Genomic DNA, 23,609 nt, shown 5'->3' with positions numbered 1-23,609 from the left:
GTAGGCCGGATAAATGTCCTAGGCAGGCTGCATGTGGCCCGCGGACCGTAGTTTGAGGACACCTGCCCTAGGTAGTGCTAGGGTGTCATAGCTCACAGCAACCTCAAATTCTTGGGCTCAAGTGATTCTCTTGCCTCAGTCCCCAAGTAGCTGGGACTATAGTTGTATGTCACAATACCTGGTTACAGATACTTAATTTTTCAACTGTCCATAACTGATCCAGCACTAATCTTCGCATGCGGCCATCAGCAAATAAAACAAACTGCAAAGAGTTTCTGACAGGCATAAACAGTACTATGGTAGATTTAAGGTTTGAAAGTCCATTTAAGAACTAACTTGCTTTTGAAGCTGCATTTTATAGGACAAGGAATTCAGGAGAATGAAAGGTGTTACCTGCTGCATTTAGTATGCTGAGACAATAAAAATCAAGCATGTTGTAGATATTAAGCCTTTTTTTTTTTTTTTTTTGAGACAGAGCCTCAAGCCATCTGTCACCCTGGGTAGAGTGCCATGGCATCACAGCTCACAGCAACCTCCAACTCCTGGGCTCAAGCGATTTTCCTGCCTCCACCTCCCAAGTAGCTGGGATTACAGGTGCCTGCCACAATGCCCGGCTATTTTTGGGTTGCAGCTGTCATTGTCCAGGCCAGGGCTGGATTCAAACCCGCCAGCTCAGGTGTATGTAGCTGGCGCCTTATTAGTCACTTAAGCTACAGGTGCTGAGCCTGTAATAGCCATTTCTAATGGCCATTTCAGAAACCTTAGTTTGACCAGAACCAGTTCCTAAGAAATAAAACACAAACCCCTCACCTGTTTACCACTCAAGTCAGATTGCCCTTTGAGCTGGGTGGGTGGTTTCAGTGTTCCTGAATCTACACTCCTTTCTAGATGAAGACATACACACTTATTTAGAAGACACATGTAGCACCTACCATATCTGTAAAGGAAAAACAATTTCTCAGTATGAATAGGAACTGTTAAGTTTTCAGTCAGAAAACTTTTCAGGTTAGCTTTAAATTACCCAAAGAGAAGATCATACTTTAGTATAGTTTCTTCAAACTTATTAACATAAAACACTTCACTATTTGTCTTTCTATAGACCCCCAAATTAGTCATCCGAGGGTAAGGGAAAAAACCCAAATAATCCTTGACTCAAATTTGATTCCACTCCCAGAAGAAAAAGGCTCCGGAAACCAGACATATCTTACCTTTAAGCTGCCCTTAAAGCTGGCGTTAGCTAACACCTTATGTAGGTAAGCTCAGCCTCCAGCAAATTCCAGTCAAAACCAGAACTAGGTTTTGCTTCTTACTCCTAGGCTAGTTTTATGCCCATTATGAAAGCTTCCATTGCCATTATTTGCACCATACTTTTTTCCCCCCTTCAGGATAGATGAGACTCATAGGATTTGTTTACAATTTGAATGTGGAAGTCTTAAGTTTTTGATTTTATATTTTAATTGATTCCTCTTAGGCAATTTAAGTTTCTACAATTATTGTGCTTTTTAGCTAATACTTCAAGGTCATATTAAAAATCAACTAAACAAGCAGCAGTGCACAACTTTCCCCTGACACCCACCCCAAACTCCAATTTACAAGGACAAAGCATAAGAGCCAAGCACATGCTACAGTCATCTTGATATCAAGCATCAAAATTACTAAACTTTAGCCAAGTGTTCCCGCCTGTACATACTGTTAAAAATTGAAGGGTGACAAAATTGTATGCACAGGCAGTGTTGTAAAATCTGGCACCATTCTTTTTTTTTTAATTTTTTTGAGAGTCTTACTTTGTTGCCCTAGGTCAGATGTCCTCAAACTTACTAGTCACTTGAGGTACAGGTGCTGAGCCTAAAATAGCCATTTCTAATGGCCATTTCAGAAACCTTAGTTTGACCAGAACCAGTTCCTAAGAAATAAAACACAGGTGCCATTTACATCCATGTAGCAGGACTGCAGCTAGGTAAAGAGTAGGTTCTACTGCCTCTATCCTACATACAAGGAAACCAAGGCTCAGCTGAACTACTTGCCCCAAAGAACATAATCTAATGGGTGACGAGATCTGATGTTTACTGAACCCTTGACTGTGTGCATTGTCTCTACATTGCTACTTTTATAATTGGCACTTTCTATCTGGGAAAACTTAAGTATAGAAAGGTTAGGTAAATAGCTTATTTCACACAGGTAGTAAATAGCAGAAGCATAATTTCAATCAGGCAGATAGGAAAGTCTACACATGTAACTATCACCTTATACTACACCACTGCATTGCCTAAATAAAATCTTTAATGTTCTGGAAAAATAGTGAAAAGACCTGTATCAAGCCACCCAAGTTAACTAGTGTTCAAAGCACAAAAAGATGTTGATTTTCATTTTAGCAAGAGTTCAGAAGACTTCCAAAAACCAAGACAAGTTAGCAGCCACATACTCCAGAAACAAGGGGGAAAAAAGGGATTACAAAGGGTGTAGTGCGGCTTCTCTAACACAATACTTGCTTGAATAATATTAGTGCCCATGTTTACTTGGAGTTAACATCTAGCTTGATTTACATCAATGTTTCTTTTTCTATATCAATATATTTCACTTAGTCCCAGTTTAAAATTCTTAGGCCAGTGAACTCAATGTACCTAGAAAGAGTAGTTCTAATAACATCTCAGTGCTCACATATATATTATGCTTTATCAAAACTCTCATTGGTCTAACAATGAGAGTTCATCTTGATCTAAAACTCTCATTGTTGTAATAATGAATCTCACCTCAACATCTTATCAGGTTCAATTTACTTTGTAATAAAGTAAGAGTCCTAAAGAATGTTTGCAAGCTAATATACACAAAACTTCACCTCTATTTCAAGAGAGAAGCCATCAAAGTAAAACATGAGGAGGAATAAAAACACTTTATCTATGTATTCAGATCACACACAGTAACCTTTACAGTTCAATTTACTATATAGAAATCACTTGGGTTTTATATTTTCAGTTAAATTTTGAACTGAGATTACAATATTGTAACAAAAAAAATTTACATTAATTCAGTACTTTTTAGCATACCAAATTGAAATACATAGGTTCAAACTTCAGATTTATGGCAAACAGTCTTCAAATACAATACAGACATTTCTTAAAGTTACCATAATATTCACATGTGTTACTTGCAACTCTGAGCTGTTTCACATAGAACAGCTCTCCTATGAATATGGCAAAATTGATATGCCATGAAGTTCAAGGCTATATAGTTAAGCCAAGGACTCACAGGTTTGGCATTTCTGGACCACCACAATGCACAACATGTAAGGAAGGTAGGAAACAATTCCTCCTCATTATAGTTTTTAAAAGTTGCATGGTAGCTTGGAATTTTGCATAAAATCCCATATTATACCTTGGAAAAGTCCAAGGGCAATTAGATGACAATGGTTTGGGGTCCTAATTTTTTTTAATTAATAGAACCCATGAAATTCAAATGGGCATTAATCAAAATCAAAAAAATATTAAGCACCTACTGGTTTAAGAGATTGAAATTAGAGATTCATGATCAATTTCTTTCCACCTTGAAATCAAGGTGTAAAAACCAGTTATTAAGTGCATTCCGAACTTCTCCTATGTAGCACAGGTAGAATTTTCTGTCCATTGGCACCAAAGTGAAGTCACATTTCCTCTTGGGAGACAGAAATTCCACATCTGAACATAGAGTAAGTTAGGAAAAAATGACCCCTGTTGTTTATCATTATTGTGATTCTGAGATCTAGGATTATTTATATACTAGCAGTGAACAAAACAAATTCCTGGCAACAACTGTCAGGTTAGTGATGCTAACTCCTTTCCCCCAACCACAATATTTTTGTATGAAAAGAATTAAAATTACTAAGATGAACAAATGGGAAATAAAAACTAAGGGAATAGTTCAAACCAAAACAAAAGTCCTAAATTTAAAATCATTGCAATTGAGAAATTGAAGAAAGTAAGTATGCTTTACCCCACACCCCCCAACTCTGAATTTAAATATTCTGTGCAAAAGAGCATCAGGTGTCTGGATAAACATGTAGCCCTTCTTTTAAATTTTAGTGCTCTGCATTTTTCTGCAATTTTAGTTCCCTCCCCCCAAGCTTATTCCAAGTATTTAATAGAATCTTCCATTTCAGCCGAAAGATTTGGGATTCAAAGATTTACTAAGATACTCTATGCATTCATTCTATCTATACAGAAACACCTATTAATTATTACAATTGGTTTATGAAGGATTAACATTTTTGGTGTTAAAATTGTTAAACATCATGCTTACTGCACATCAACTCTCCATAATGAATCTGAACTTCACAATGATTTACCACTTTACTTAAATTACTAATTAAATAACTGAGAAATTCACTGAGCCAAACTAAACTTAAATGGGCTATAAAGAAAAATAACCTTCAAAACAGTCCATATACACATCTATTTCAAACCTATCCTTTGCTAGCTAGCCCCCTTTCCCAAAGTTTTAGCCTGAAAAAAGAGTAAAATCTACACAAAATTTTATTGCAATCATACAAGGGTTACATTAGGTCAAATACAACAAATACTATGATGCAATTTTACATTTATTAAACTACAGTTCAAAGCACAAATTTACACGTTCTAAATACACTAAACGTATCTAATGAAGTCACACTGGTCTTCCACTGACATTAGATATATCTGGGTGAAAGACGTTAACTTTACAAGACTTTTTAACACGAATCCTTAGTATAAAAACTGTGTACTTGTATGTAAACGGTTTAATGGGGAACCCAATTAATGGGCTTCCATCTCCACTAAGTCATCCATTTTGTTGCATATTTTATTTTAAACGCTTAAGGGGTAGGACAAACTGATAAGTTTAAATCTGGATACATTATCTAAATCTCCCATCACCCCCAATGAATTCTAGATGAAAGCTGACTTTGTCTGGTCCCAAATAGCTATTACTAATAATTTTTGTTTCCAAGAGAATTAACAGAGAAAGACTGTTTGAATTTTTTTCCACACTGGAATGTTGACCAGACAAGCTTAACCTGCAACTTCAGATCTAAAGAAGCGTTAATGCCTGTTTAAGCTTCAGTGGAAAAGTTGTCTTCTTGGCTCAGCTGAATGCAAGAAGGCACAAAGAAGAAGTTCTTCATCATTGTGTCTGAATTAATTCCAGCATCTTGCATCTCATACCTAAATAAAAATAAGCAAAATTCTAAATGGAAGCCCAAAGACCACACAATCACATTAAAGAAAGACAATGAAAGATTATCAATTTTCTACTAGTCATGTGCTACGTAGCAAAATTTTGATCAATAATGAACTGCACATATGACTGTGGTACTATCAGATTACAAAAGAGTTGAAAAATTGCTATTGCTTGCTGGGCACAGTGGCTCACACCTATGATCCTAGCACTTCGGGAATCTGAGGAAGATGGACTGCTTGAACTCAGAAGTTTGAGACCAGCCTGAGCAAAACCAAGACCCCATTCTCTACTAAAAACAGAGAAAACTAGCTGGGCTTATAGCAAGCACCTGAAGTCTCAGCTACTCAGCAGGCTGAAGTAAGAGGACTGCTTAAGACCAAGCGTCTGAGGTTGCTGTGAACTATGATGATGCTAGGGTACTCTACTTACAGTGAAAGAGGGACACTGCCTCAAAAAAAAAAAAAAAAAAAATCCTATTTCTTAGTGACATCATAGTTGTCATGATAACTACTGTGTTTAAATATCTTTAGATGGGCGGCGCCTATGGCTCAGTGAGTAGGGCATCGGCCCCATACACCCAAGGTGGCAGGTTTGAACCTGGCCCCAGTCAAACTGCAACAAAAAAATAGCTGGGCCTTGCGGCAGATGCCTGTAGTCCCAGCTACTTGGGAGGCTGAGGCAAAAGAATTGCCTAAGCCCAAGACCTGGAGGTTGCTGTGAGCTATGACATCACAGCACTCTACCCAGGGTGACAGCTTGAGACTGTCTTAAAAAATAAATAAATATCTTTGGATATACAAACAACTTACAATTGTGTTAGGCTTGCCTACAGTACTCAGTACAGTCACATACTGTTCAAGTTCATAGCCTTGGGGCTACACTATATAACCTAGGTGCAGTAGGCTCTGCCATGTTCAACAAGCCTTATGACACATTTCTCAAAATCTTCTTATTGACACATGACTGTACTTTTAAGTTATGCATTCATTACAGAATTAAACTTATTAGCAAATCTAAAATGCCACTTCAAATACCCCCTATGTTTTAAAATAAAATCACCTTACCAATCACTGAATGACATCATGTAATAAATAGCTGGCCTCTGAAAATCATTAAAAGCAGATGGTTCGTGGAAAGAATCTGCTCCCATGTTTTCAAAGATAAGCCAATCTCCCACATTCAGCTCAGGAAGAAGACAGCTTTCCACAATTTGATCAAGCTCATCACAGGATGGACCCCAAAGGCTGCTTGTAAACAGAGGCTCATCTTCCTTGTATTTCTGTAGAAAAGTTGTTTTAAAAAATTATTTTTCACTCATACTCATATGGGTAGTGAAGTAGGGATGGACGAGAAGCATTTTTCACTTTCTCTGGTACAACGTGCCCATGGAAGAAAGGCCTAGGCAGAGGGTGTTCCTTCTTAAGCCTCAGTGACACCATTAACTCCACACATAAATGGTGTCATAAGCCTCAGTGACACCATTAACTCTGTAGTGAAGTAGGGATGAATGAGAAGCATTTTTCACTCTCTCTATAATGTGCCTGTGGAAGAAAGGCCTAGGCAGAGGGAGGGTGTTCCTTCTTAAGCCTCAGTGACACCATTAACTCCACACATAAAGGTAACTAACAGAAGGGACTCAGCCAGAAAAATGCAATTTCTAAAAAGGGTCCATTGTCTCCCCATCCTAAAATATTTCTCAAAAAAATGGGAAGCATCTTAAAAATAACAGTTTACTTTTATAAACTGCCAAATAGGCTCTGATATTATTTGTGTTAAATCTTACCTTGTGAACCTCTGGAATGGTATTTAAGTCCTCAGACAGTTTACTTGCAAAAGAACCATAAACACCATCATTCATATAATACATGAAGGCTGGTTCATCACTTCCGGTTTTTTCTACTGAAATAAATAGAAAAAGGGAAGTCAAGTTTATGTAAAATATCATACAAAAGGCTTAACAAATAGACTGAATTAACATACTTTAAGCTAATGCAATTTTCACATTTCCCAAAATACTTAACAAGACAACTAATACATAGCCATACCTTAAAAACTGTTAGCCTAAAAAACTGAACATACACTTCACAAGAAAGCAATGAGCACATGAAAAAAAGTGCTCTACATTAGTCATCAGGTGAATGCAAATTATAAGCTACTATTACCATACACCTGAGTACAGAAACTTTAAAGACAGTCAATAGGAAACATCACTGAGGGTAAGGAAGTGATCAGAACTCACATGCATACCGTGCCAGTGGGAACATAAAATAGGAACAATCACTCTGAAAACACTCCTTCTAGGACCCAGCAATTCTACTCTTAGAATAACCAAGATGCATATCTTGTTTTTTAAAATACTGCTCTCCACAAAAATGAACCAGAGGTCCTTGGAGAAAGGATAAAATGACCCTGAACATACTGATATTCCACAAAGTAAAAAGAAGTCCTGAGAGAATATGGAGTGACAAGTTAAAAGGACCCAAAGCTAGGATGGCAAAATAACGAAAGTAATAATTATAGAAGCTAAAAATAATGCAGTGAAAATCTGATGAGAAACAGGCAGCTTATTTTAACATAGTCATAAATTACATTTGTCATTGCACAAAGGAGAAACTTATCTGACACCAAGTGATCAAATCTAGCATCAAGAAACAAAACAGAAAAACTTAGCATCGTCAGTATTGGAAAAGACCACTATCGGGCGGCGCCTGTGGCTCAGTGGGTAGGGTGCTGGCTCCATATACCAAGGGTGGCAGGTCTGAACCCAGCCCAGGCCAAACTGCAACAGCAACAAAAAAAATAGGCAGGCCTTGTGGTGGGCACCTGTAGTCCCAGCTACTCAGGAGGCTGAGACCAGAGAATTGCCTAAGCCCAAGAGCTGGAGGTTGCTGTGAGCTGTGACGCCACAGCATTCTACCGCAGGGTATCTTTGGTGAACTTCATGCCCAAAATGCATAGCCTAAAAGAACTTACGGCTGGATGATATCAAACAAACCAGAAATGAGGAACACCTACAAACCTATTCTCCAAAAGCATCAAAAACAAAACAAAACAAAACAGTAATGAGCAGATTAAAAGAGAAATGAAAAATGTAATATGTAGTTTTTGACTAGATTCTAAGGAAAAATAAAAAGCTGTAAAAGACAATACTCGGAAAAATAGATAATTTCCCCACAGACTATAGATGAGTAGTGCACAGTGGGAAAAAATAAGTCTCATTAATGTAGAACACTATTTCCTACGGTGACACTGGTCAACAAAGACTGTCTACTGCCTCTTCGTTGGTCTCACGTGAGATGGATTAAAAGGACTCTCTGTTGACTTTTGTTCATTCTATTAAGAAAGTATGAAGCAGATTCCTCCTGTGACCCATCCGAGGTAAAAGGAACAGAAAAGGATCACAACAAAACAGTGGTTCTGAACGAAGAGTGACAATCAGTCATCTGGTGGAAGTTTACCTAAAACTTGGCTATCTATCTAACATCACAACCAGGACAGCTGGAGTTTGTCAGGTAGTCTTATGGAATGGGACCTTGACTATGGCATTTTGAAAAGCCCCCCAAAATGCTTATGAAAATGATTATGGCTGAAGACCAACCATAACTCTATGGCCATGTACTCATCTCCATACTAATTAGAATTATCCACTAACAAAAATAAAACTATAAACCTTATAACTTACCTCCAGAGGAAAACTTATCATTTTCAACAACTTTCTTTGCTATGATATTAACTGCAAGTGTAAATGCAGAAGACACGTAGTAGCTTCCAGGTTCTGAAATAATCTTAATGCCAGATCCTTCAGGAAAGTAGATATCCAGCAGAGGGCTGATTACATGATTAACCTATGAATTTTAAATCCCAGATTATGGTTTCAATACTGGATCAGATAATTCACAGTACTCAGAGAATTAACAGCTGTTAACTAAGTTAGCCAGGAAAACTGAGCAGCTCCAATTATAGACCATATGAAGCTTACTATTTAGCAGTTATCGTCAACCAATTACTTAAGACACATTTTAAAGTCAAAGTTTATTTTGCAATTATCAGAATGTCATTACTTTTTTATTTCATTTTTTTAAGACAGAGTTCTCACTTTGTTGCCCTTGGTAGAGTGCTGTGGTATCATAGCTCACAGCATCCTCTAACTCTTGGGCTTCAGGATTCTCTTGCCTTAGCCTCCCAACTAGCTGGGACTACAGGCACCCGACACAACTCCTGGCTATTTTTAGAGGCAGGGTCTTGCTCTTGCTCTGGCTGGTCTCGAACTCCTAAGCTCAGGCAATCCACCCTCCCGGCCCAGAGTGCAATTAATTTTAAAAATACATTTGAACTCTAACATCAAATACCTACTGGTGTTTGTTTTTTTAAGTCATTTTTCTATACTTGATTGGTAGAAACAAGAGGCAAAATTTCAAATCAAATCTTTCTAGACACTACCAAATGAGAGGCAAAAGACAGAGCAAAAAAGTGACTAACAAAGGAAAGATGTGCAACTGAATAAAACAGCTAGAACTGTGTTATGAATTCATTTTGTGCCGTCAAGTAAAGAAACACAATTGAAATAGAGAATCTTTTGTAATAATATTATAGGGTTCCAAGAATTTTTTCAAACTTTTCAAAGTTAATGTCTTCTTATCACCTAAACAATTTCTAAGAATGAAATGTTAAATAGATTTTATTATAGGCTTTACTTTCTGCCACTATAAAGATCCTGGCCTACACATCCATCACTTAACCAGGAAAGAAAGCAATTATTTTGACAGGTTCACTGAAAAAGGTTTACCTCTTCCAATTGCAATTCAGTTCCTGTGAAGCCTCCACCAATGTCTAACATGTTCATTGTAAAGCCAAATTCTCCCTAGGGATGAAAAAAATGGTTTAAATTCCAAATTATAATAAACATGAAAACATTTCAAAAACCCAGGGAGATATACATCTGTTCTGACCTTTAGTACAGCAAGTTCTTGGTAATTCAGTGTTATGCATATTGTTTCACTGCTCTTATCTGTACTCTCTATTTCAGTCCTTTGCCCATTTTAAGTACAACTATATAAAGAGCCCTGAATGCTTGTTTATTAAAAAAATGAGATATAATTTGTGTAAATAGAGTAATTCACAATACCTTAGTCTTAAATATCAAAATTTAAGAAAAGAACTTACAGCCATGTCAAACACACATCGAGCATCAGACAGCGCATGTACATATGCCTGAGATTCTTTGCAAGCACTTGAAACATGAAATCTGAAAGAAATACAGTAATAACTTTAAAGCAGCAGTAAGTTTTAAGGGTAAGTCTTATAATTCCTTTCAACTGTCATTCACACTGTAAGTATTCATATTAACTTTTTTTTGGAGACAGACTCACTCTGTCATGCTGGGTAGAATGCTCTGGTGTCATCACAGCTCACAGAAACCTCAAACTCTTGGGTTCAAGCAATCCTCTTGCCTCAGCCTCCCCAACTAGCTGGGACTACAGGTACCCACGATATTGCCCAGCTAGTTTTTCTATTTTTAGTAGAGAAGAGATAGGGTCTCACTCTTGCTCAGGCTGGTCTCGAACTCCTGAGTCATATTAACTTTAACAAATATTTTAAATAAAGTACTAGTCCTTAATTATCCAAACTAATTAGTCCTAATTAGCTTTATTAGTGATACTTAAACTTCCAAATATTTAACTGAAATATGGTTCTGTACGCTAATTGTTAATATTAAATGTTAAAATTCACAGAACTATATACCTCACGGTCAATTTTACTGTAAATTGACATAAAAATAAAATTTAGTTGAAATATGAACAAAACTAACATGTCAATACTGTCATCTAAGGTAGAATTAAAATTTTATCTAGGCTGTCACAACATGTTATCTGTTATATAGGGTACAACAAGATCCCATTTTCATTTGAAAGAATTATGCTTATATACAAAGAGGTTTAGAAAGATACACAATAAACTACTAAGGGCAAAATAATATTTGATTTATTGAAATGCCCCAAGGGAGTAAGAAGAGCAAAGTCTTTAACTAGAGAACAGAAAAAAATAAATACTACCTACAACTTAGGGGCTCCATGACATTCTATTTTACTTATTTGAGACAGTCTCACTCTGTCACCCTGGGTAGAGTGCCATGGCATCTTAAGCTCACAGCAACCTCAAACTCTTGGGTTCAAGAGATTCTCTTGCCTTAGCCTCCCAAGTTGCTGAGACTACAAGTACCCACTTGCCACAATGTCCAGCTATTTATTTTTATTTTTTCTTTTAGAGATGGGGTCCCACTCTTGCACAGGCTGTTCTCAAACTCATGAGCTCCGGCAATCCACCCACCTTGGCCTTCCAAGGATTACAGGCCTTGAGAAACTGCCCCTGGCCTCAATGACCTTTAAATATTCATGCACTGGAATTCTAGAAAAATCTCTAATTTATAAGGAGATTTAAATTACTGTTTACCATTTTTTCTCTGTAGCAGGAAGAGAAGGTACAGATGCAATATAGTAAGAAAATGGATAATGTCCATAAGAAATGGACAAAATATGTTTTTTTTTTTTTACCTTAACTAAAAAAAGTACATTGAAAACTCGGAGGCTGAATATTAGATTTCATGAAAATGAAGTCCTAAATCAATAATGGTTAAAGTTTTAAAAGCTTAAAACAAACACTTACTTAACCCCAATTATTTGTACATCAAGTTCCTTAGCACATTCCAAGAGATGCCTACAGTTCTTCAGTGTAGTACCAAACTTCATGTTACCCTCTTCACCTCCAATATTTTCCTCTGTTGCAATATGTAGTAAGACCCTAAGAGAAGGGGAAGATGATTGGGGCAGAGTTGGTTTACATCATCATCAGCACATGTGAAGCCTGAAGATTGTAGGAAGTATGTTGATTATGTTGTCAGTGCTCCCAAATCCAGCGACGGATGAATCAAGTGAACCTAATGAAAAACAATCCTGTATAGAGAAAAAACTAGCAATTAGGGCCTAAAGCATGAAGCTTACAAGGATGGGATTTTGGAAAATGCAGCAAGTTAAGACTCTGTTGTAGCACCAAGAGTCGGTTGGGCTCTGTAATGAAAGACGCGACATTACTTTCAAATGAAGTCCATCAGTCCATAATGCACCTAAAGAAGACTAAATTGAATAGCAATGCCATTACTGTCTTTCAATAAAAATATCTGGGCTTTAAATGTCTCTAAATTTCCTCGGTTGTTTAAACTAGCAAACCCTCCACCACTTACTCAGAATATTCCTATTAACCTCTTATATCCCAGCAGGTTTCTAACTGGAAAAAACTGGGAAGTTTTGAGTTATTTTATGTATTTAAACATTTCAGCAGCTTTCTAGCCTACTGATTCAAATCTATTTGGTGTTTCCTTCCAAACCAAGATGAGATGATCAAGATTGAATAAATTTCCCTATTTTTAAAAGTTAGGTAATTACAAACCACTAAAAGTTTCAAATTATGAAAATATATACCTATAGCCCTAATTTGACAATCAGGGCAAGTCTGATAAAAGCAAAATTATTCCACATAAGGGTAGAATCAAGAATGGACCACTCAGTTTATAATCTAACACAGTAAATATCCCAAATTAAAGCATGCCTTCCTAAGTTCAGAACAGAAAGATTTTTAGAAAAATAAGTGGCTTTCTAGAATTTTGCCAAAAAGGCTTTTGTACAAATAAATGTTTTCAGGGTATCTTAAGAACACCATTAAAATCAGTATGTCAGCAAGACATTTATATATAGACATACAAAGGCAACAGACATACGATACAGGTTTTCAGAAACACATATAGCTCACTAAAAGTCAACAATTTCAAAATGATACAATATGATTTTAATATATTCTAAAGTCCTCTTGACTTACCAGTTCATGCCAAGACAAATTTTGCCTTAAAACCTTTCTGCTTTTAAAAAGTAAACTTTTCAATGAAAAAACTTTTTGGATGAGTGTAGGTATGAGTAAAATGTTCCACAAGAAAAGTGTGAGCCTTAAAAATGAAATCTCTTGAATCTATTGACTAGGTTTTCTAAGATACTGTCACTAAGGACGACCATTCAAGAACTAAAGTCACGGGAGATTAAACCCTCAGCTAAATAGAAAGAATATGACCAAAATACATCCTTTCCCCTCATGTCAAATAACTAAAAAGTTTATTGTAAATATAAAAACATATCAATGGCCCTATGTGATTATCAACAACTTTTCTTCTTTGAATTAAAGATCACAAGATGATATTCCCACTTTCACTTCATCCCAATTCTACATGCAGGATTAGAAATACGTAGCCAATAAAATGTAATTAACATTTTCCATACAGGAATTTTAAAGGTAGGAGACAATCATGATACATACCACTGCTCTACCATAAATGCTCCTTCTTCCCAGGCTAAAAGCAAAGCCAACCCCCTCTAAAACAGTAAGATAATATTCTCAAGCACTTAAGTTTTACACTTACTTGGCATTTGGGTGATTACGTGCAATCTTCTTCAATTCAATTTCATTGTCACATGTCATGATATTCACTCCAATTTTTGCTGCATACTTTATCTGAGACACTTGCTTGCAAGGACTTATGTAAATAATATTTTCTGGAGATACACCCAATTCTTGCACTAAAGCCATTTCATTCTGTGAAAACAGATTTTAGATTTTTATCTAAAAGGTAAAATTTCTCTTAGTTTACATTTGGTTATCTTATACTTGTTACTTTTTAGTTAAACTAAAATTATATGAAGTAATTAAGTACCAGAGAAATCTTATACTTTAGAATTATTTGCTGTAGTCGGCAATAGTTTGTTCTAGAACTAGCTCTGGTCTAAGAATGAGTAACAAATTAATGTTTTCCATTAATAATGATTTAAAAAGCTTTCCAAAAGCTCTTCACATGGAAAATTCTTTCACTGGTACACTTGAAAAGTTTGTAAATACCAATGAGGCTATAAATATAAGCAATTATTTTAAAACACCATTCAAAAGTCAAACTTCCTTGCATTTGTTCTCCTACTGATATAACTAACTAGCAGGTAAATTTAAAACTGTAGTTTAGTGAAGAAAGAAAAATACTTACTTTACTGGAACAAGCAAATCCAGTTCCAAGCGCTGCCAAAATCTCAAGCACAGCTGGAGTAGAGTTGCATTTCACTGTGTAAAATGGCTTTATCTGAGCCACTACATTCTGCCATTGACTGTGTTTCTTCACAATCTTTCCAAGATCTCCCACAAAAAATGCACTTTTCCCCGTCTGTTATGGTTATGAAAAAAGATAAATATGATCAAATAACCACTGAAAATAAAATATCATAAGTAGATTATTTTCTCTCCACATAAGTCAAGATATCTATTTACATACACTAGTACATTTAAAGCTTGTTAACAGCAATTTAATTAGACCTAGTAAACATTAAAAGAGAAATCAAAACACATTTGTTCTTTCTTTGTAAACCTGACTTTTTGCTGTGTTACACTGGCATATAAAATATTCTCTGAGTTGGCTTGGCGCCTATAGCTCAGGCAGCTAAGGCACCAGTCACATACACCAGAGCTGGTGGGTTTGAATCTAGCCCGGGGCCTGCCAAACAACAATGACATCTATAACCAAAAGACAGCTGGGCGCCTATAGTCCCAGCTACTTGGGAGCCCGAGGCAAAAGAACTGCTTAATCCCAGGAGTTGGAGGTTGCTGTGAGCTGTGATGCCATGGCACTCTACCCAGGGTGAGAGCTTGAGGCTCTGTCTCAAAAAAAAAAAAATTCTGAGTTTTTTTTTTTAATAAATAAATATGACTGGGCACAGTAGCTCACAGCTATTATTCTAGTACTCTGGAGGATTAAGTGAGCCCAGGAGTTTGAGGCAGCGGTGAGCTATGATAACACCACTGCAATCCAGCCTGGGTGACAAAGTAATAACTTGTCTAAAAAAAAACCTCACTTTCTCTTTAGAATCAACTGCCTTGATTTTACATTTTAGATAATTGAGGGAAGGAGACTCTCCCCTCCCACATTTCCCCCACCTGTGAAAATGCTTACTTTGGTAGTTAAAGATAGAATTTCTTTCTTTCTTTTTTTTTTTTTTTTGCAGTTTTTGGCTGGGGCCGGGTTTCAACCCACCACCTCCGGTACATGGGGCCAGCACCCTGAGCCACAGGCACCATCCTAGAATTTCCCAATATAGTTAAGTAGAATCAACAAAACTAAACATGAGCAGAGCCCATAGCTCAGTGGGTAGGGTGCCAGCCATGTACACTGAGGCTGGCAGGTTCGAACCTGGCCTAGGCCAACTAAAATCAACAATGACAACTGCAACAAAACCATAGCTGAGTGGGTTGTGCCTATGGCTCAGTGAGTAGGGCATCGGCCCCATATACCGAGGGTGGTGGGTTCAAACACAGCCCTAGCCAAACTGCAACAAAAGATAGCTGGGCCTTGCGGCTGGTCCCTATAGTCCCAGCTGCATGGAAGGCTGAGGCAAGAGAATCACATAAGCCAGGAGTCCTCAAACTACAGCCCACAGGCCACAGGCAGCCTGCCTAGGACATTTATCCGGCCTGCTGAGTGTTTTTGCTGCTGCTGCCTGTTCTGTTTAGCAGCCAACTCGTCCCAGGGCCCATAGTCCGGCCCTCCAATGGTCTGAGGGATAGTGAACTGGCCCCCTGTTTAAAAAGTTTGAGGACCCCTGGCCTAAGCCCAAGAGCTGGAGGTTGCTGTGAGCTATGATGCCCCAGCACTCTACCAAGGGCAACAAAGTGAGACTCTGTCTTTAAAAAAATAAAAAATAATCAAGAAAATAGCCAGGTATTGTGGCAGGTGCCTATAGCCCTAGCTACTCAGGAGGCTGAGGCAAGAGAATTGCTTAAGCCCAAGAGTTTGGGGTTGCTGTGAGCTGTGATGCTACAGCACTCTACCCAGGGCAAGATAGTGAGACTGTCTCAAAAATAAATAATAAAAAAAGGAATACTAAACAAAACAAGTTATATATATCTCCATTAAAATGGCATCTAAGACAAGATGATAAAATAAAGGAAAAACTTCGCTGGGAAGCCATTTTTAAGACAAAGTTGTCCATCTATATGCATAGAGATGGCAAAATTAGACTAAAAAATACAGAGGTATCTCAAATGTCAGATAAACCTGAGTAAGGACAATCTTCCCTCAAAAGAAAACTGATTTTAATTAGGGATCTGGGAGGGATCTGTAATGATTTTAAAGTTGTGGCTATTCTGGGGCTAGAGAAGTGACTGTATGTGTTGGCCAGGGAGCATAAATTACTCAACATCAGACAGCAGATAAAATAAGCTTATTTAGGGTATATAACATCCAAATACTGTTTGAGACATCAGAAGACAATTTCACTGTTTTCAATTGTTTAGCCTATGTTATGTGAAAATGTCCCTTACTCGAATATATAATGACCAGTTGATAATATAGGTCATGTGTGACAGCTGTCTTAAACTACCCATCCTCACAAGATATGGCATCCATAGTAATCTGGTGACAGAAATTTTGTTTACTTTGATGGGGGAACAAATAAGGTATTTATGAGTAAGCATCAAGAGAAATGAGATAAAACAAAGTATTTGATTTTCTTTCTTAGATACAATTGTGATTCTGGAAAATTCTCAGTAGGCAATGGAAAACTCATACATTTAGGGAGCAGGAAAGCTTTGTATATTATGGGTATTCAACAAAATTAAGCAAACTAAGGTAAAAGAACAAAAATGGAAAAAGGCAGAAGTTAGGAGGTCACTGTAATGACAAGTGCAAAGGTAAACAGAAAATTAATGGGCAGAGAGGAGGGGATAAATACAAGGACATTATGGAAGAAAGACCAAGGCTAAGTAAGGGAAGGGGGGGAAAAAGACAGACTGAGGGACTCAAGAAAAAACACACCTGAGCCATCCATTTAGATGAGGGTGCCAAAGAAGAGAACAGAGTTGAAAACTGACCATTACTAAATGTGGGATAATTAATGGAACAAGAATGGATAAAAAGAATATTTCAAGGATTATATCTGACCCAAAAATAGTGTTCTAAAAGTCAGAGAAGAGAAGTTAAGTGACTAAGAGAAGGGTCACCAAAATTTGACCAGGAGCTTCCTGGTGACATGAGAATTAACTAAAGAATAGTTTGGCAGGAAATGGCTGAACAATAACAGTGTCACTATTTTTTCACAAAATTCAATAGCTGAGAAAGAGAGAAAGAGTTTTTTGCTGAGGTAAGCGCATCTGTACATTGAAGATGAATAGGAGAGTGAATTTGGGGAGGTATTCTATTGCTAAACATCAATAAAATGAAAATAGTAAGTTTGGGGAAATACAGGAAATTAGCTCCAATAAAGAAACAATTTCAACTAGTACATCAATAAGTGAAAATAATTCTTTTTATTATTTAGTAATTAGTCTTAATAAATTCTGTGGCATTTTATCTCATAGCAACCTCAAACTCTCGGTTTCAAGTGATCCTCTTGCCTCAGCTTTGCAAGTAGTTAGGACTACAGGTGCCCACCACACTCAGCCTTTTTTTTTTTTTTGAGACAGAGTCTCACTTTATCGTACCGTGGCATCACAGGTCACAGCAACTTCCAACTCCTGGGCTTAGGTGATTCTCTTATCTCAGCCTCTCGAGTAGCTGGGGCCGGGTTTGAACCCGCCACCCTTGGTATATGGGGCCACCGCCCTACCCACTGAACCATAGGTGTTGACCAACATTTGGCTATTTTTAGGGGATGGGGGGGTCTCCTCTGCCTCAGGCTGGTTTTGAACCTGTGAGCTCAGGCAATTCATCAGCCTCGATCTCCCAAGTGCTGGGATTACAGGTGTGGAAAGTAATTCTATTAGTAACTCTAAAATGAAAATAAGTGAACTTAAGTAGCAGTGAATATGATTCTGTAGACATCATCTCCTGGGGCAGTAGAGATAGAGAGCAAGCATTCAATATAAATTATCAGGTTCTCAAAGTATATAACCAGGATTATATGAAAGTAAATTAAAATCCACTGAAGCTAAAAAATGAAGCCATATACTAATAAGAAGGCTGGCAGGGAACACACACAACATAAACAGAACACATGAGACCCAAGTACTAAAAAGGGATAACAGAGAAAGGGCTACCAAGAAGCATTTTCAACAGGGACCAGGAAAAAAAACAACAAACACATCACAGGGGGAGTGGAGGTGGGGGACTGTCTGAGAATGAAGAAGTTAAGACAACTTGCCGAAGTTAACATCTGAACAAAGTACTTTAATCAGATTAGTATGGATATTGCATTCGTATTTTAGGGTTTGAAAAATTATAAAAACTATTTGAGAAATCTGAGATGACACACTTACCAGAGTATGTTCATAAACATAGTTATCAATAACATTTCCAAGGTTTGTTCCTTCATCCAACAGGCCAACAGAGTAGTTTGCATCGTCAATAAATCCTTTCATCTCAGCCGTATTCCACAAAGCCGAAAGTCATAAACCAGGAAAAACAAGAGACGGGCCACCAAGCCTATGTCTGGGTCCTTAGAATATGCAACAAACTGTTAAAACAAAAATTAAATCAAAGTCTATTATTTGAATAGTTAAACATAAGGTATGAGCTGTCAATGAAAGAGTGCTAAGTGCCTTATTAAGTGAGGGATTAATCATTTAGTGCTTTTAGGAATAATGGCTTATCAATATCCTTTAATGCCATTTTTTAAAAGCAAATAAATATGTATTTTATAAATTTATAAAACAAGGTGAATGTAACTAAAGGATAACCCAATGTGCACACAACATACATCTTACAAACCTCTATGGTCACCTTATTTATGCAGTGTTACAGGCCCAGTCCACACCATTCATACCTTACTTTGTGCTGCTTCAGTAACACATGCAATTGTACTCATTTTAAGAAAAGAAAGCTAATTAAGAAAGTTATCTGCAGCCAAGAAATCAAAATAGTAGACTGGACATCAATACAATGCTAGTCACATAGCATAACACTGCCAGTAGCTGCAGAAAAGTTTCTTACAATACAATTCCAAATACACATTTAGAGGGGTACAAGTTGAATTCTGTTGCATATATTTTATAATGATGTGCTCACTGTGGGAACCAGAAATCAGTATCAGACAGTGAGTAGAATCCCATCTGGTGGACTTGGCACAGGTAAGTATGTTTATAATGTGGTTCAAATACCACTTAATAATATCACATTGAAAAAAAATAATCCAAAGTAGGTGTAAATAATACAAGTGAGTATGGTGGAGATAGTGGTTTCAGGGAACAACTTGTAACTTTTGACACAGACTGCCTAGTCCAAAACTAAAATGGTACTAACTATATCAAGTTAGTAATACAGATCTCTAGTAAGTGATTTGATTTGCTGAAATAACTAGACTAGGCAGGAGTTGAAAGACCTAACCCTGGCTATGTTATTTAATAGTACAGGGAACCTACAGCAATTTCTCTGAACATCAGTTACCTATCTTAATTATTTCATCAAAAGGTTGTTATAAAAAATAAAATCACAGGGCGGCACCTGTGGCTCAGTGAGTAGGGAGACAGCCCCATATAGTAAGGGTGGCGGGTTCAAACCCAGCCCCAGCCAAACTGCAACAACAACAACAACAACAACAACAAAAGCTGAGTGCTGTGGTGGGCGCCTGTAGTCCCAGCTACTCTGGAGACTGAGGCAAGAGAATCACCTAAGCCTAGGAGCTGTGACACCATAGCACTCTACCAAGGGTGACAAAATGAGACTGTCTCTAAAAATAATAATAATAAAATAAAACCACAGCTTGGGAAGTAAAAAATCTTTATAGAACTAAAATTAAGTTGCTAATTAACAAAAATATTATCACAATTGGAAACTAGGTATAACCTAGGTACATACCTTGAGCCAACTACTAAAACATCTGATTTTTAAAAAGGCATTAGGCTAAATCCTACCCCTTTCAAATCAATCAAATAATCCTCCTGCCTCCCCCACGCCACCCATTCTCCTCTGGGACAACCCATACTGACATTTTTTATCTTCTTTGCTAAATTTTGCTGGTCCTTAGTTTAATGTAGGAAATTGTTTATTTAAAAATAGATATGATAAAAACAAGTCCACCTTGGGCAGTACCTGTGGCTCAGTGGATAGGGCACCGGCCCCATATATTGAGGGTGGCAGGTTCAAACCCAGCCCCTCCAGATGAACTGCAACAAAAAAATAGCTAGGTGTTGTGGCAGGTGCCAGCTACTTGGGAGGCTGAGGCAAGAGAATCGCCTAAGCCCAGGAGTTGGAGGTTGCTATGAGCAGTGTGATGCCACGGCACTCTACCAAGGGCAATAAAGTGAGACTGTCTCTACAAAAAAAAAAAGTCCATCAGATAGTATACTACTCATTGTCTGATACTGATTTCTGATTCCCACAATGCGTACATCTCTATAAAATATATGCAACAGAATTCAACTTATACCCCTATCAAAATTAAAAAAGTAAAAAAGAAATAAACGAATAAATAAATAAAATGGGCACAGAGCTATGCTGTCAACCTGTTTTAAAACTTGCACACCCTTTCCTGTGTCCTTGATTCTTCCTGCCAACCGACTCCATCTCCTTATTGCCTCATGCTAAGAGTTCACCCTTGGGTGATGGCTGTCATCCACAAAGTATACTCCATACCAGTGGTTCCCAAACAAAATGTCAGCATTTTGACTGCACCAAAACAAACTCTTCAATAAGCTATAGTGTTAGTCAAATTTCACAAAATAAAAAGTTTTAACTTTTAAAACACTAACACAGCTTCATTTCTAAGAAGCCAACTATACTCAGTTCAACTTGTCACATCTCTTTCACGGTATGAGTCTGAGAAGCTGAGGATATTTTTACTTTATCAAGAGTTAATTGAGGGCTATCTGCATGAGACCTAATACTTATGCAGTGATGATAAGTCATAGCCTGGACATTCTCTAGAGCAGTGGTTCTCAACCTTCTGAATGCCACGGCCCTTTAATACGTTCCTGTGGGTAGCAACCCACAGGTTGAGAACCATGGCTCTAGAACCTGTTACATTGGGATTGATGTAAAGTTTGTGTCCAGAAAATAGACAGTCTGAGGATGCATATTTCCTTTTAAGCAAGGAAATTCTAGCTAGAACTACAACTTTAGGGGGATCAACTGGACATTTAGAGCAATAGAAAACATAGTCAAAAAGACACATGTGCCAAGGCAAATATAAAAACAAGGTAATCATAGCCTGCTCATAACAAAAAGAGAGAAAAGGCAGAAACTTCCTATTAAATTTAGCATCTCATCTTTTTGGTATAACAGCCAACCTATTAACTAGATGACAAAATATTTAGTCAAGATCTTTAGCCTAGGCTCGGCGCCTATAGCTCAACCGGCTAAGGCGCCAGCCACGTACACCTAAGGTGGCGGGTTCGAATCCCCAGCCCGGACCCGCCAAACAACAATGACGGCTGCAACCAAAAAATAGCCGGGTGTTGTGGCGGGCGCCTGTGGTCCCAGCTACTTGGGAGGCGGAGGCAGGAGACTCGCTTGAGCCCAGGAGTTGGAGGTTGCTGTGAGCTGTAATGCCATGGCACTCTACCCAGGGGGACAGCTTGAGGCTCTGTCTCAAAAAAAAAAAAAAAAAAAAAAAAAAAAAAGATCTTTAGCCTACATAAAATACACTCTGAAATAAATTTTAAAAAGTTTTCTTCTAATAAAATGTTTCACTTACTTTACGTGAACTGACTACAATGAAACCAATTATTTTCCTAACATTGTAACAAGGGGGTAACAATGTTATTCAAGGACTTATTTTTTGAGACAGAGTCTCAAGCTGTCACCCTTACATAGAGTGCTGTGACATCACAGCCCACAGCAACTTCAAACTCTTGGGCTTGAGCGATGCTCCTGCCTTAGCCTCCCAAGTAGTTGGGACTATAGGCCCCAGCCACAACACCCGGCTGTTTTTTGGTTGTAGTTGGCATTGCTGTTTGGCAGGCCCAGGCTGGATTCAAACCTGCTAACTCTGGTGTATGTGGCTGGCACCGTAGCCACTTAAGCTACAGGCACTGAGCCATGTCATTTGACTTTAAAGTCACAGTTTAAAAGAACCTACCCATGCTGTTACAGGACTTGCTGAAGCTCTGTTTGCAAATTGCGAAGTATATCCTACTATATATGTGGTATTTAAATTTGCTTGAAAATAATTAGGAACCAAGGCAGGAAACTATTGCCAAGTATGAGAGATTGCTTTTCAAGTAAGGACAAGATGAAGCTGAATTCCCCACAACTACAGTGCATTTAGGAAATGGAATTTTCCTCTAATGTTCAGGATTATCAGTACTCACAGTATCATTAGGTCCAAAGGATCCGAATCAGTCTTACCTGCTAAATGTCTACTACATTCTTCAGAGCTTTTTCTGGATTAATAGTATATGACCATATGGATAAAGATTTTTTTCTAAGTATTTCCAAACTACATAATCCAATAGGTTCAACTGTTACTGCCTGCTACACTAGTTTACATCTAATAATAAACATTTATATAGCAGAGTTCCACATGCTGTTCCAGGTATTCTATTTATTTAATATTAATTCTCCTAAACTTTAAACACACAAGGCAGTGCCTGTGGCTCAGTGGGTAGGGTACTGGCCCCATATAATGAGGGTGGCAGGTTCAAACCCGGGCCCCAGACAAACTGCAACAAAAAAACAGCGAGACGTTGTGGCAGGCACCTGTAGTCCCAGCTACTTGGGAGGCTGAGGCAAGAAAATCACCTAAGCCTAGGAGTTGGAAGGTTGCTATGAGCTGTGATGCCATGGCACACTACCGAGGGCGATAGAGTGAGACTCTGTCTCTAAAAAAAAAACAAAAACAAAAACAACCTTTAAACCCACAATTGCCGGGTGTGGTAGCTCTTGCCTGTAATCCCAACACTGTGGGAGGCTGAGGCTGGAGAATTGCTTGAGCTCAGGAGACTTGTCTGAGCAAGAGTGAGACCCTGACTCATTAAAAAATGAAAAAAGCAGCCAGGTGTCCTGGTGCATGCCTATAACCCCAGCAGCTTCTGGAGACTGAGGCAGCAGGATCCCCACAGCTACTGCAATCAGCTCAGGGCATAGGGTGAGCCTCTGTCTCCATAACATCAAAATCACAATGATGATATTGTCCCCATTTTACATATGAAGCTACCAAGGCACAGAAAAATTAAGTACTCTATAGATGCTGGTGATCAAACCATGTTTAAAATAAAAGAAAAATCTGGCTCGGCGCCTGTGGCTTAACTGGCTGGGGCGCCAGCCATGTACACCTAGGGTGGCGGGTTCGAATCCCCAGCCCGGACCCGCCAGACGACAATGACGGCTGCAGCCAAGATATGGCCGGGCGTTGTGGCGGGCGCCTGTGGTCCCAGCTGCTTGGGAGGCGGAGGCAGGAGACTCGCTTGAGCCC

General features: G+C 38.1%; 1 protein-coding gene across 3 annotated transcripts in view; it reads right to left on the bottom strand.

Moving 5' to 3' along the window:
* Positions 1-2,814: 2,814 nt before the first annotated feature.
* Positions 2,815-23,609, bottom strand: part of AZIN1 (antizyme inhibitor 1) — a 37,963-nt gene continuing 17,168 nt past the window's right edge. For 2 of the 3 annotated variants that reach the window (NM_001291492.1, NM_001301729.1), the window contains 10 exons: positions 18,517-18,713; positions 14,261-14,434; positions 13,649-13,821; positions 11,851-11,985; positions 10,351-10,432; positions 9,974-10,048; positions 8,870-9,032; positions 6,971-7,086; positions 6,252-6,466; positions 2,815-5,171 (listed from right to left, as the gene is read on the bottom strand). In NM_001291492.1, the coding sequence (NP_001278421.1) occupies positions 5,060-5,171; positions 6,252-6,466; positions 6,971-7,086; positions 8,870-9,032; positions 9,974-10,048; positions 10,351-10,432; positions 11,851-11,985; positions 13,649-13,821; positions 14,261-14,434; positions 18,517-18,618 (1,347 nt within the window). In that variant the 5' untranslated portion in view covers positions 18,619-18,713 and the 3' untranslated portion in view covers positions 2,815-5,059. The remainder of the gene's footprint in view (positions 5,172-6,251; positions 6,467-6,970; positions 7,087-8,869; positions 9,033-9,973; positions 10,049-10,350; positions 10,433-11,850; positions 11,986-13,648; positions 13,822-14,260; positions 14,435-18,516; positions 18,714-23,609) is intronic. The other variant, XM_023516926.1, reaches the window with a different exon arrangement.

Source organism: Otolemur garnettii, unplaced genomic scaffold, assembly GCF_000181295.1.
Source record: "Otolemur garnettii isolate 467f Iridium unplaced genomic scaffold, OtoGar3 scaffold00004, whole genome shotgun sequence".
In the NCBI taxonomy this organism is placed as follows: Eukaryota; Metazoa; Chordata; class Mammalia; order Primates; family Galagidae; genus Otolemur; species Otolemur garnettii.
The sequence above is the reverse complement of the archived record's forward strand: the minus strand, read 5'-3'. Positions and strand labels throughout refer to the sequence as shown.